At 38.3% G+C, this 15,612-nt stretch overlaps 1 protein-coding gene across 1 annotated transcript in view; it reads left to right on the forward strand.

Moving 5' to 3' along the window:
* The first annotated feature begins 207 nt into the window (after positions 1-207).
* ISM1 (isthmin 1) overlaps positions 208-15,612 on the forward strand; it is a 103,688-nt gene continuing 88,283 nt past the window's right edge. The window contains exon 1 of the mRNA XM_044663407.1: positions 208-342. Within this exon, the coding sequence (XP_044519342.1) occupies positions 208-342 (135 nt within the window). The remainder of the gene's footprint in view (positions 343-15,612) is intronic.

The following is a 15,612-nucleotide window of genomic DNA, read 5'->3' on the forward strand; positions in this document are numbered from 1 at the left end:
GCGGCGGCGGCGGCAGCGGCAGCGGCGGCGGCGGCGGCAGCGGCAGCAGCAGCAGCAGCAGCTGCAGCGGCGGCAGCCCCCGGAGCAGCCCCTGCTCCGGCCCCGGCTCCGGCTCCGGCTCCACCCCCGCCACCTCCTCCGCCCCCGCCGCCGCTGCCTCTGCCACCGCCCGCTCCGCGGGGTCCTAAAGCCGCTCGTCTGAAGAGGATGGTCCGACTGGCTGCAGAGTTGCTGCTGCTTCTGGGACTTTTGCTGCTCACCTTGCACATCACTGTACTGCGGGGTAACAGTGCAGACGGGTCGGACGTAGCCCCCAGCAACGCTAGCCAGGGACAACTGCAGGTGAGTGAGTCCCATGATGGTCCCCTGCCCTGCCGAAGTGCTGGGGGGGGGGGGGGGGGAGAAGGAAGGATACACCGAGAGGAGGATGCTTGAGGGCTTAGAGTCTGAGGTCCAAGTGGCAGGGGGTGGCGATTGAGGGTTCTAGGTAGGCTGTGCAGGATAAGGTACCTCGTGCGCCTGGGGACATGGGACGAACTTACTCCTTGGAAGGGTGTGCGACTGGCAGTTTTTCTGGCCTAGGTGAATAGTAAATTGGGTGGGGGGCGGGACAGGGGGGACCAGGAATAAGACCTCTGCTTGGAAGGAGGATAGACCCTTTCTCCAACTTGGTTTATGAAGTGAAATGGACTGAGTCGAGTTTCTCGGACTATAGAAGCAGTCAGTGGAGAGGTGGTAAGGTTATGTATGAGAGCTAGCATGGTAGGTGAGACCGTTACGAGAGGGGACATTGGGAAGGATAGGACGGAATAGGGGCGGCGGGCGCGGGGAGTGGGAAGCATGAGCCTACTGAGCAGACTAGGGAACAGAACCGTTAATGAATAGTGAAAACAAGAGCTTGATATTTGCATTTAGAGGTTTTATCGAATCTAGGTTTTCAGGCCTTGAAGAGAGGCAAAGGAAAGAGAGGAGACTCTAATTATGAAGGGGCAGGATGGAGGATGCCAAACCTAAGCATGATGAGCAGGGAGTATGACAAGACCCCTTGGCTCTTGTATGCTCGGGAGCCAGCAAAGAACCCCTGGCTACCACTTTTATATGGTTGATTTCTGTCACCGACCCTACAAATTCTACGTTTCTTTATTCCCTATTGCTTTTTACTGTCTAGATCCCAGGCCTGGGGAAACTGGCCACTTGGGGAAAATCACTGATTCTGGAAGAGGTTTTTAGACTTTAGAACTGGACGGACTCTGGAGAATATTTAGTTTAACCCCTCGTATTACAGATGTGGAAACTGGGGGGGGGGTGCCTCAGTAGGTAGTGATTTGCCCAAAGTCACACAGGTAACAATTTCACTTGGGCGCTTTCGACTCCAAATTCAGTGCTCTCCTTGCCCCCAACTCTGATTGCGCTAGGTATGTGCAAGGTCCACCTTTTCCCATTTTTTGATAGGAGGAAAGGTTGAGAAAACTAATATTGGAGGTAAAGAAGCTGGGGGAGTTCTTTACTGCACCTGTTATCCCTGCTATCTCATGACCCTGAGCTTCTAGAGTCAGATTCATCTTCTGGGACTCTCAAGACTACATAGGTTATTTTTTACAGTGCATCACCTTCTTAATAGTTACATTAATTTAGACTTTCCTTCTCCCCTGACAATGATGAGAGGGGTTTATATGAAGAAAGAATGGGTTTGGGAAGGAGGTGGTATTGAATGGAATGAATGAAAGTTTTCCAACTAAGTGATTGCACATGTCAGAGCTATTTCTGACATAACATTTTTTCCTCCTGCCTTTATAATTCCAATAGGCATTTCCTTCTCTCCAGCTAGTTTATGACATTTGACAAATCAGAGCAGTGGATGGAAAGACATGTGCAATAATTTCTAAGAAGCCATTGGGCATTTTTCTTGAGCCTTCCTCTTTTCAGGTGTCCAGCACTGATCCTACTGGGTCTTTCTGACTTCCAGCTCTCAGGTCACTTGGGGATAGTTAAGATTAAATATTATTCATATGAGAAGAATTTTGACTGTACCTTAACCTGCCCACTAAAAGCAGCTTTTAATATCTTTATTTATAAAAAGAAAAATTTTTAAAGGGAGGATGATCAGTAAGGGTAACTTTTTGATTATCAGTAACATACATATTTTCCTTAAAAGCAGAATATATTCTAAACCAAAAAGTCCTCTGGAATTTAGATATTTCTGAAATTGTAATGGCTTCTCTTACCCTATTATCTTTTTATTTTGGTCAAAAGTTTCACTGTTCACCCTGATATCACAATTCATGTATTAAAATCCAGGATAATAATATTAATAAGTGGTGACATTTATAAAGCACTTCAAGATTTACCAAGTATTTGACCACATTTGATCCCTCACAACAATCCTTGTGAGGTAGGTATGAATATAATGTAGATAGACTTGTAGGCTGAAATATGTCTACTAGTTTAACATCACTGGAACAATTTTTAATATCTTCAAGATTTCTGGTAATCATATTTTCTACATGATGCTTTCTTTCCTCATAGACTCATGAAAAGCCATAAAAATGATGTTCTGTGGAAAAGTAAATTTGGCGGGTTTCTTTATGAGGTGTTTGCTATCATTAGAATAACCTTGAGTTTGCTTTTCTGACAGGCCAGAAACATAATGAGAGAAACAGCTGAGGAAATGGGAAGGGGGGGGGGGGTCACTGTTGGATGTTATTTTCCAGGGGGGTAGGGTGGGAATTAAAGCAATACACTAAAGGATAAAAGAGAGGGCATTTAGGAGACCTGCTTTCCTAAATATCTTGGATACAAAGGGATTGCTAAAACTGATACATTTACTCTTTTGAGAAGTATTATAACTATATTTTATTACACTGTATCCTAAATACAAAGACTTCTCCTATGCAACATGATGAGTTTAACAGCTTGATTTTCTCCCCATTTTGACCTTCATTATAAAAGTTTTATATTCTTCCTGACTGAAATGATATTACAACAATTTACTTGGCTATCTTACTCTACCAAGGCATGAAGAATAGTATCAGGCCACATAGAGGGATCCTGGGGGGGAGGGAAAAAAGAATTTATTCATTGCTTTCCTAGCAACAGGCAGCATTAAAAAAAATGTAAATTCTGAAGTAGCAGGTGTATTTTAAAATCTAACTGGAGGCACATTTGACCTTAGGGCAACCACAAAAAGCAGTATTTGTTTTCTATGTATTAGACACTGATGTTAGGTAATGGGTAAACAAAGTCAAAACAATACTATTCCTCCTCTCAAAGAGCATACATTCTGCTGGGACAGTGGGAGGACAATATGTACATAGCAATATAAAATAAATATATAAGGTTAAAGTAAATGGAGAATGGGAGAGGAGAGGACTTAATAATAGGGAAATCAGCAAAGGCTTCCTATAGGAAGTAGAACTTGAGCTGAGCTTTGAATAGAGCTAGGAATTCCTAGAGGCCAAGGTGAGGGGAAGAGTATTCTAATCATGGAGGACAGTCTATGCAAAGGCATTGGGAGAGAGAGGATGTTAGGAACTAGAAACTGCAGCTATTTTGGCTGTATTACAGAAAATATGAAGGATATTATTATTGTGAAATCAATATAAAGGTAGGTTGAAAGCAAATTATGAAGGTCTTTAAATGTCAAACAAAGGCTTTTGGACTTTATATTTTTATTATTTCAGTTTCCTATACATTATTAGTAAAATAATTTCAATTACTACTATATAAGTAGATGCAGTGAATCATCTCATAAGTTTCATAAATTTGTTTTAAAATCCTACATAATGACAAGCTAGAAAGCACTTTTTTTTTGTTTTCGTCGTCAAAAAAAAAAATGAAAACAGAACTATGAAGGTGGAAGCCAGAAGAAACTATACCCAAGGATATCTGTTTACATAAATAGCAGTAAATTAGCCATCACTTCTAAAACATACTTCTATATGAAGTCTGTTGTTTTTGGCTACTGAGATTCCCAACTGATCTTACAGTAGTCAAGATTATTTATGTAGTTGCTTAGTTTGTTTTTGTGTCTTCTGAAGTATACTTGTATTCCAGTATTGTAAAATGTTTCATCTGGTCATTTTTCTACCTTTGACACAAAGCAAGAAACATTAATTCCGTTAACCATTCACCTTTAAAAAAAATCTCTACTGAGAAAAGAATCATTTACATCTATTGGGAAAATTAAACTTTGAGTAGTAAGAACACACACACACACACATACACACATACTGCATAGAGAGGACTTCTTAAATCCTGTGTATAGTTTGTTTGTACATAGTTGTTCTTGTGTTGCCCCCCACTAAACTGTAAGAGCCTTGAGGGCAGGACTGTTGCTTTTCTTGGTGTCTGTCACACTTAGCATAGTGTTTGGCATAAAGAAGGTGCTTGATGAATGTTGATTGATTGGTGGACTGTATATTGGCAGGCTAAATGAATTCTCTAGTAGATCTGTATTATTTCCTTCCTCCTTGGCTACTTATTACTTTTCAAGTGGTTAAGACTCATAACCTCCTCAGTTTAATCATCTTTAAAATGAAGAGGTTGAACTAAGATCCTTATTCCCCTCTCCTTTCTCCGTCTCTCTCCATCCCTCTCTCCCTCCCTCTCTCTCTCTCTCAAAAATAAACAAAAAACCATTCTCAATGACTTACCTTTCATGAGAAAATATAAGCTTCTTTTATTCACTCACTTATAATTTTGTGGGAAAAGCCCCTCCTACCTTTTTTAGCCTCAATTTCCCAGGCTTAGAAGTTGGTCAGCATTAAAATTCCCCCTAGCTATTATTCTCCAAGTCCAAAGTCTCTTCTTTTACATTCTTTCCTTTTTTCAGATATCATGTGAAAAACACTGTTCGGGATTAGAAAGAGGTACCATCTTCATGTCTTTCTTTCTGGCTTCCTGCTCTAAGAGCTGTTCTTTATTCCCATTAGGAAGACAAAATCCTATCCTTCTGCCTAAGAAGCATACAACCCTCCATCTCAAGTACCTTTTTTTTTTCACTTTGCTTCTTAGCTAATGAGGAACCCCCTTGCTTTTCTTCTTCAGGTTTGGGGTTGTTTATTTGACTTTCATTTACATGCAATACTGATGCCAGTTTTCAGGTCTGGTCTAATTTTACTTAGCAACCCCTTGACAATTTGCTTGTTTTACAAACTGCCTTGGAAGGTTTAAAAGGACCACATCTTCTATGACAGGACACTTCAAAAAGAAAACAAACAAGTTTTACTTCTCTCATAAGCTAAAAGTGTGGCTCTATTTGTTCTTCTTGCCAGAGTATACCATATTGTCAAGATTTTTAATCTTTTTCCCCACCCAGTTGTCAAAGGCATGGATCTGTAGATCACCATTGACAAGTACAATATGGACAACTTCTATGGGTCATTTTGCCATAGTATTTCAAAGAACTCTCACCTCCTTAATTTTCAGAACTTCAATTCAACCAACATTTCTTAAGTTTTTACAAGTTTCCCCAAGTTTAGTGGAATAATTTAACTTCCAAAATAGACTGTTTTAGCTTTTAGCTTGGAAGCTAAAAGAAATTTGATTACGTATGTCTCACAAACATAACCTTTATCACTTCTGATTCACTCCCAACAACCCTTATCAAAATGTTTTTTTTCCTTCTGCATTTAACTTAAGTAACTTAATGCCACAAATTTGGTTGTTTTTATTCTACCTACGTTAGAAGATGGAGGACAACAGAATACTGGCCTCTCTTGACTTTCCTAGTACATTACCTCAAAATCATCAAAAATCATTATACCTTCTCCCAGTCCTTTTTACACCATCATTGTCATATAGGTAGTGCAATATTCCCATTTTATAGATTTTTTTAAAAGCCATTTAATCTTCTTTAATTATCAATATGGTTCTTCATTTCTATCTCTCCTTGAGAGAGACTTCTGCAAGACTTTGCTTAGGGTTTTAATACTATATCCAGAAAAGGGTGATATTAAAACTCCCCCTTCCAATGGTAGCTGAGGGTGCCATTGTCTTATTTACCTATATGATACTCAATCCCTTAAAACATATGAGCTTGTTTGGGAAAGAAAAAGGGGGTCGGGGGCAGCTGGGTAGCTCAGTGGATTGAGAGCCAGGCCTAGAAACGCAAGGTCCTAGGTTCAAATCTGACCTCAGACACTTCCCATCTGTGTGACCCTGGGCAAGTCACTTGACCCGCATTGCCTACCCTTACCACTCTTCTGCCTTGGAGCCAATACACAGTATAGACTCCAAGACAGAAAGTAAGGGTTTAAAAAAAGAAAAAGAAAAAGGGGGTCAATCTAAAAGACCTAAACTTATTTTATGTTCAGAAAAAGGGTGGGAGAAGGAGATTGGTAAATTTAAAAGCACTAATTTTTATTTCCCTTCTTATTATATCTGTCCTATCTTCATTCTATAAGTACTCTATAAATAACAGTGAACATAGAGGGGATAAAACTGATTCTTACCATGGTGCCTATGAGTTAATTCAAGAGGTTAGAATGTGATTCTAATGGTTTCCTTCATTACTTTCCTTAACCTGGTTTTCTTCTAACTTAAAGTGACCAACAGTTTTGCTAAATACCTACCAAAAGATGATAAATGTGGTAAGATCATCCTCACTGCAATAAAAACAACTCAATTAACATGTCCTAGCATTGTTGGGTGATTGGAATTATCTTTATGTGTGAAGAATGTTCCTGGTGATACTCATGCCTCTAGAATGCTAAAGTTGTAGAGAAAACTCTTAAGGATAGAAACAGTGGCAGAGTTTCAATTTAGTTCTTGATGGCTCATCCAAAGCTTTATGTCAGAATTGTAGGTTGCTAGTAAAGAAGGGTGAAATTAGTTTGATTTGGGTAAAAAAGGTACTTCAAGTTTTATCTGAGGTGGGATGTCATAGTGCCTACTAAGGCTGTTGAAGAGAACTCCCAAATTTCAGATGTTAGGGATGACACCTGCAATTTGGAGTCTTATTATAAGCCCATTTTAGGAGATGACGAGTCATTTATCTTTGGAGAAACTGATGTGTGGTTAGTTGTTTTTTAGTTGACAGGATGGGTAGTGGTGGGGAGTCCCCAACTGTGAGTGGGAACATTTGCTATTTGCAGAAAAAGACAGCCCAGGGTTCCTTGATAAATATAGCACAGCATCAACTCCCCAAACATAGATTTGTATGTGTCATTTGTGACCTGGCAAGAAGGAAAAACACGCCAATAGTGTTAAATACTCTTCCTGGCCTTCAAGCCACTTCTGGCATATTCCCTCCCAAGTGTTCTGTTACCCCAAATCAGTTTCCATAGTGCTATTTACTCCTTTGAGCTGTGTGACTTTAGTCAGATCATTTAATTCAATGTAACAAGCAGTTTTGAGCATCTACCATGTTCCAGATACTGTTCTAAGTGCTGGAGATACAAAGACAAAAACTAAAGAGTCCCTCTGCTCTCAAATAATTTCTAAACAACTGGAAGCAATAGCAACATGTACGAGAGTTAGGGAAGTACTGGATAGAGCACTGAACTTGGCATCAGGAAGACCTGATGTCACATCCTGCTTCAGGCAATTGTAAGCTGTGCGACCTTGGACAAATTACTTAACCTCTTTGTATCTAAGGTTACTTATCTGTAAAATGAGAGGTTTGGACTCAAGAACTTCTAAGGGCCATTCCAGGCCCAAATGTATCATTCAGTTAGACTTGAGATTATTAAAAAGTGTAAGTACTTTTAAATTTATCAAATGTTGCCTTTTCTCTTCAAAATCTGAGAATTGTAGCCCAAAGGAATTTCCATATCTGTATAATTCCCTTAAGCTCAATACTCTAGTTCAGTGATGGTGAAACTTTTAGAGACCAAGTGCCCAAACTGCAACCCTCACATTACATGTAAGCCACCTACCTTACCCCAGACAGGGGAGGGAGGAAGCACTCCCAGTGGGCTGCTGGGCAGAGGGGTGGGTCATGTGAGAAGTGTCCTCAGGCACTGTGGAAAAGTGTAATGGAGCAGCCTCCTCTGGCACACATGCCATAGGTTTGCCAACAGGGCTCTAGTTATTTAGTTTCCTTGTGTAGTTGTTTCTGTCCTAGAAGGAGAAAAGTGTTTAACAAAAGTGCTGGGCCAGCAAACCATCCACATTGAGAACTGTTATTGCTTTTCCCTATTCTTCTCTATTAATTGATCAGTTAGCTGCTGTCATCCTCCTTCCTGTGGCCTCCATGCGATATTCCATTGCCAATAAAAGAGGACCAGGAACGGAACCTGTATCTTCTAAACTACCATTAGACTTTAAAGTCTAACAATCTGGAATTAGGTTAAGAGCACCAAAATAAATTTGGAGACAAGTTTATTGCCAGAATCCTATAATTTCTCAAAAGGTATAATAATATTGTTTTTGTAGGTAGATGCATTTCCTATGAGACCAGGGGAATATTTTAGTAACTTGACAAGCTAAACTATAACAAGTTCTAAAAACTGTTCAATTCAATGCAGCAAATATTTATTGAATGCCTAACCCTTGCCTATGTGAAGCATTGTGCTGGGGACTGTGAAGAGACTACAAAATAGAAGACACATTTCCTCTCTATCATAATTCAATAAAAAAGGAGCTAACAGTCATGTAGGATCTGTGTCTTATCTATCTCTGCAGCTTCAGCCATCTCTACAATCACCATGACCAAATTGATCTTATAATGATTACCCTTAATTATTTGCACACAGTAGGTATTCATTCATGGAATAAAAAAGACAAAAATAACCATTTGAGAGTCATATACTTAGGGAACTATTATTTAGTCAGTATCTTAGCACAGGCATACACACAAAGCACTTGAGAGAATGACTATATTGCCATAAATGTGGACTCTGGAGGACTTAGAATTAGGAAGATCTGAGTTCATACCTGACTTAGAAAAGTGTATGACCCTGAATAAGTCATTTACCCTCTTAAGCCTCAGCTTCCTCTTCGATTAAATAAGGATAATAATATGACCTAATTTATAGGATTGTTGTGAAGAAACTAAAAAGAAGTAAACGCATTCCCTCCCTTCCTAACACTTAGAGTTTAATTGGAAAGGAGCTTATAATCATATAGGGTCTGTCCCTTATTTATCTTGAAACTGGATCTGGAATCAGAAAGACTTGAATTCAAATCCAGCCCCAGATATTTAGTAGCTATATGACCCTAGACAAGTCACATAACTTTGGTCTGCCTCTTTTCTTAACTATAAAATGGAGATACTAAATAGTGCCTATCTCCCAGGATTGTAGTAAGAGATAAAATGAATAATATCTGTAAAGCACTTGGTATACCTTAAAGTGCTATATGAATTCTAGTTATTAAGATCACATGAGATAACTCATAAAAACTAGAAGCAGCTCAGTGGTAAACTGAAGAGAAGTTGTGAAAAACAAATGAAATATTATTTGTAAAGTGCTTAGCATTGTATATGGTATATACTAGGCTTGTTCCCTTCCCCTCCCCCCAAAGCACTTTGCAAACTGTAAAGCATTATATAAACGTTAGCTATTATTATTAATAAACCCACAAAGAGATTCTTTCCAAAGATTTTTGCAAGGAGTTTAGGGGGGTGGCATGGGCAGTGTATGTTCAAGTTTAATATTCATGCCTGCCCCAAGGCCACTGTAAACCCAGCTTCATGGTGGTGTCAGGAGTCCCAATTCTGCACTGAGAAACTAACAATAAGCTTATTAAGAAATGTCTTGGGAGCTATCAATACCAACTGTAGGCTCCAGGCTCAAATGTAATTTAAAAGGCCAACAGATATGCTACAGGTATATTAAAAACTAAAATTAAAAAAGAAAAGGTGACCTATACTATAAGAACCATAATTTTTAAGGTGCTTACTGCAATCAAATATATCTCAATGTGGCATTTGCTAAGTATGTAAAAAGCATGGTGAATAATTTCTGGGCAGATTCCTTTCTTTTCTTTTTCTTCCTTCTTCCTTCCTTCCTTCTTTAATTTTTCCCCTTTTAATTACTAGTTCCAATATAGTGTGCAGAAACAATCTATAATATTCAAATTCTTACTCAATGTTTCATTTATTATTCAGAACTGGTTATTATTATTTCTTATTTTGATTTTGTTACATTTCCAAATGATATGGTGATCTCTTCTAACAGCTAGATTCCTTTTTTTTTAATCCTTCAAACTACTTCTTTTAACAGGTGTTTTTCTAATAGGGTGCTTTACCCCATGAAAGTCTAGACTTGACTCTGAGACTAGATTTTCAGACAGTATGTGGTTTCTAACAGGAGAGGAAAAGAAAATATCCACTCATTATTTAGCCTATTTAAAGCAAGGTATGCAGAACTGAATCTTTTCTGGAATAATGAATTGAGCAGAAGGCTAAGCTAGATGAACCTGGATGAATTTGCTACTATTTTACATATTCAGTTCCCTCTGTATTGATAAGTGATTTCAGTCACCAAAGGAATAATCCTAGGTTTGTTCAGTGGTGACCAGCTGAGTGGTTTTCATTGCAGATTCCTCCATTATCAACCTGCATTGGGAGCCACCATGCCAAGCTGAAGAAATTTCTTATACTACAGTGGATTGTCACTTTTCCCTTTACTTTAGCACAGGACTGAAGTTCTTCTGTTTCCCCTTAATACTAAAACCAATTCTAGTTCTAGCTCATAGCATCTGTAAATACTTAAAGATCTCCTGAAATTTCAAAATTCAAGGGTCTTAAATGAAGTGAAGTTCTCATGGGCATTGGTGATACTGTGTATAACTGATCACAGCAGTTAATCCGGACTTGGTTCTCAATAAAATGTTTACTTCACAAATAAGGTAGTCTCACTGCAGTTAATGATTAGTGGGCTATGAACTCAGTTTGCTTTGTTTCAATGATGCTGCATTTTGGTTTAAAATCATTCAGTTATTTCTTTCCTGAAAGAAGATAAGTCTGAGAGATGGGGTTAAAGTTCTAAAATGTAACTTAATTAGTACAGGAAAATGGTCACATGAAGTAGAAGATGCTAAGACTTCTGGTTAGAATGCTAGAAGAGTTTGAGAATGTGTAACCACAGTGATGTTTATTAAATGGAATGTTCATCTCACAGGACTCTCAAAGGTATTCTTCATTTTAACAAAAAGAAGTTATTGCTTTACTTTATTGTACATAATGTCCTATAAAGAAGATATATGTCCATGATTGGGCTTTGAAAGAGGACCATGGGGCCTGTTCCATTTAAAGGGAATGAAGTCAAGCAGTAAATTCACTGGTCACTCTTTTCATATGGACTGTATCTCAGCCAGCAGTTGGTCTTTGATGTCTTAACAATAGAACTTGGGCACAGAGGCAGATTAGGACCCCCATAACACAGAAACAACAAGTCTGCATTCATTAAAAATTGGAGAGAGTATAATCTTCAGTGTAACAGGCACCCTCATGTCCAGAAGAAGATCTCTAATACTCTATTCCTCTTTCTTTGCAACTATGACCTTCTCATCTTTATCCTTTTCTGTTTTATTTGTATATTTCTCTTTGCCTTCTTTCTGTTGTCCTGTATAGGATTTGGGATCCACCATTTACAAATCACTAAGCATTTTTCAGTTATTCTCAGAGAAATTGAATACCTAATACATAGCCTTCTTGAGGTCACCTCTAGACAACACAGCCAAATATGGACCTAGAGATCTTGACATGCCTTCTGATTAGAAATGACACTAAAATGATGGTTACATATCACCTCCAAGCCATAATTGACAATAGATAATTTGATGGTTTCAGCCATTCACACAATCAATTCTTATCACTACAACCAAATTGATCTTGTAATGATTCCCATTAATCATTGGGACAACTAAAATGGTAAGACTGGCCAGGCCTCTGTCATTTAGGGGTTCTGGGTGATGTGGTAGAGAATCAGGGAAAATGGAGATAAAGCCCAAGTTTGTTAACACTTTGAAGATTGGAATGCAAATTGGCCTGGCTAAATTAGAGAAACAATCTTTTTTTTTCCTTTAAAACATAATAAAGTTGCATTGGAATGAGTGTGAATAATTCACTTAAGAACAAAAGATAACAAGTAAAATTGTAGGAAAGGGAAAACTAACTAATTCCAAGTATACCAGGAAAAAGATCTGTGAGATATGATGGAACACAGTCTGATTGGGCAGCATCAATACAATTTACTTATTTAAAAAGCAAATCGACACTGTCCTTAAATATGGAAAGTTATTCTAAACTCCAACCTAGTATTTTCCTTCTTCACAGAAAGCCAAGAAAAAATGGACTGAATTGCAAATTACAGCCAGGGTAAGTTTGGTTAGATAGATAAAAGGAAGGACTTCCAGAAAGCAGCAAAAATAAAATAATGGACAATGGAAAATGGAAAATGGAAAATGACTAATAAGAAAAACTGTGGAACTTCATCATTGAGCCATAGATATGTATCTGACTAGAAGCTCGGAGGCCATCTTGTTCATCTGCCTTATTTTACAAATAAGGAAATAGAGGCTAAAGATGTTTAAGGGACTGGCCCAAAGTCACAGGGATAGTAAACATCAGAGGCAAGATCTGAACAAGATTTGACACCAAAGCCAGTATGCTTTCCATTGTATCAAACAGTCTCCTTCATTAAACAGCCCCTGTTTTTCTTATTTCTCCCTCTTTCCTAGGAAGTGAAGATCAGAGAGGAGGGGAAATTCATTCTCAGGGAAAAAATGCTTGTGATCTTAGGTTTGATAGCCTAAAAGGATGCAACCCAGAATTCTGGGCTTAATTCCATTCTTATCAGAGCCTCAACTTCTTAAAGCCATTCTGCCTCTGAAAAAAGAAGTATAACTTTACATAAGAAAACTTTAGGTAAGAAGATGGAAAGAGATATCTGTGTGTATCTTAACTCAGTCACTATCTGTGGTGGCAGCTTATCTTGCACTGACCAGCACTATGAGGAGGATGTCATGTTTAGTCATTTCCAAATAATTTCTAAGGGGCTGGGCTGTTCGGACATTGCCTCTTTACTCTGCCTGATTTAGGTCCTTGAGAGGAGGAGATGGGTCTCTCAACATAAGACCCGTTAAGACTATCCATTCTCATTGGAAACGTTCAGCACATTCATCGGGCATCTGTTTTCTTAGTGTTTGCAACATGCTGGGTTCCAGATGGAGGGGATTCCATTTAACCAGATGGCATGCTGCTTCATCATTTCTTTTTTTGGGCTTCTTCCCATCCCCCTCTTTCTTCCCCCTATTACATGGGTAGACACATACCCTTTTTAGAAAATGCAGTGATTGCAATGAAGTAGAATTTATGTCTTTCCATATGCATTTTCACAGTGCCAATGGGAATGGAATTTGTTCTCTGTTGTGTTTCCCTATAGAAATAAAGTTCAAAACAAGTAGACATCAAAGCTTATTACTTTTAGGGGCAAAGGTCATAGAATCTTAGCAATGCTTAGTTGCAAGGGTCCTTAGAGAAGAGTATCTGTCCTAAACTCCTTAAGGAAACTGAGGCATAGAGGGCTAAAGTGACTTGGCCAAAGTCTTGTGGTGAGATAAGTAGCAAAGGTGAGGCTAAGGACTAAAGTTTTTTAATGCTCAGTATTGGACTCTGATAGTTCTTTAAAAAGAAAATCTTTAAAAAGAAAATAGTTCTAAAGAAAAAATGCTCTTTAAAAAGAAAATAGTAGAGCTGAACTGAGAAGGAGGCAGTGTAGTATAATGAAAAAGACTACTAGACTTGAAACTAGAAAACCTCTATTCTTATCCTGGCTCTGATACTGCATAGGTGAGCATAGGCAAACCTATCTCTGTTTCTTTATCTGTAAAAGATCGTTGTAAGGATCAAATAAAAAATATCTAAAAATGAATATAGTTTTTTGTTATTATTTTTATAATCACATAATAGGAGAAAGCATGTCAAAACCTCAGAGCTGCTAACCAGAAAGCTCCTTCCCTTTTTATTTGATTTTAATTTTTTGTGAATCACTGTACCCATTGTTCAAGGAGGCTTGAGACTAAACCTAAGCTGCTTTAGCTTATTGGCATCTATACCTTTTTTATTGCTTTTTAAGATAGGAGTGGCCCTTGGCCCCTTCTGGTTTGGGATTTTCATGCTATTTAGAGCACCATGCAAATAGAAACATTGTGGTAATCTGCCAATAAGATAGAACTGGCTGCTGGAATGGGAGGAACAGACAGAGGGAACACACAGACTCCTTTTTTTTTTAGAAGAGGTCAGCCAAAAGTGGCTTTATAAGCCACCTAAGGTCTTCCTTTTTAATCTAAAGAGAGCACTTCCTTGGTAATTTTATTGCATGAGAGAATCTTCTAAACTTGTAACCCCAAATATCATAGTCTTTTAGGGCTGGGTGGCCTAGATGTTCTTGAGCTATACCACTATATAGATTCTATGCCTTGGCCTAATGAATTAAAATCCTGCCCTGTTTCTTACATAAGATCCTAAATCTAAAATCTTGTTTACTAAGAGAGGCTATGGAATTTCATAGGCTCCTGGAACATAGAAGGTCCTTAAATAAAATTTCATTCAATTCCCTCATTTATAGATAAGGAAAATAAGAAACAAAAGATGAAGTGATTCGACAAAGGACTCATTAACTGGTCAGTAAGGGTGCCACTATTAAAACTTAGGTTTTTGGAATCCCAGGCCAATACTGTTTCCATAATGTTATGCTGTCTACCCTCGCCACCACCCCTGCTCTATTACCTTGAACATTTTCAAATTAAATTTGTTTTTTAATGAACTAAAATCTTTTTTTCTCTCTTTTCCCAATGCCTGTGCCTGGAGGGAAAAAATGGAAAACAGATTCCTTGTAAAAAATATGCAAAGTCAAGCAAACAAATTCCCACATTGGCTAAGTCCAAAAAAATTAGTCTCAATTTTCTCTCTAAATTTGTCACTTCTCTATTAAGAGGTAGGTAGCATGTTTCACCTTTACCCTTGAAAACTTTCAAGAATGTTACACATGCTTAGTCCTTACTGTTCTTCTGCCTTATACTTAGTATTGATTCTAAGGCAGAAGGTAAGGAATTTAAAAACAAATAAATAAAAAAGAATAAGTTACACAATCATGTCCAGATGGGATTGGACGGCTGTGATGGATTGTTACAAGAGTTGAAAGTGTCATGCAATGTTAAGTCTTACCATTTTTCTTATCAAAGCCAGCTTTTGCCTTAGTTGATAACACTTCTGCTTTTTCCCCACTCATCATTTGTGTTGTATAATTTTTTCATCAGGGGAATCCATAGGCATTGTCTAATTTAAGCTAGGATTCAGTGTCATTTATGTTCATTACAAAGACTCGTGACTTGGTTCTTATAGCTTATCAGGTCCTGCTCAAACATCTGCACACAGCTGTGTTTGTCTACTTCTCTCCTGACCCTGTTGTCCTGCTGATATAGGATCCTGCCTACTAAAACCATACCATGTAGCATGATGGGTTGAGTTTGGAAGACCCCAGGGTCATTCACACATGACCCCATTCAGGCTCAGAGTACATGTCAAGAGACATACCCTTCTCTGCTCTGACAGCTGGAGAAGCAGTTTAGAGAGCCTAGAATTTCAAACTATAATTACTACTCTGTTCCACCCCCCCAATACATACCCATTTACAAAGTATTTCCCCAAGTGTTAATGAGTGT

Source organism: Gracilinanus agilis, chromosome 2 (genome assembly GCF_016433145.1).
Source record: "Gracilinanus agilis isolate LMUSP501 chromosome 2, AgileGrace, whole genome shotgun sequence".
Classification (NCBI taxonomy): Eukaryota; Metazoa; Chordata; class Mammalia; order Didelphimorphia; family Didelphidae; genus Gracilinanus; species Gracilinanus agilis.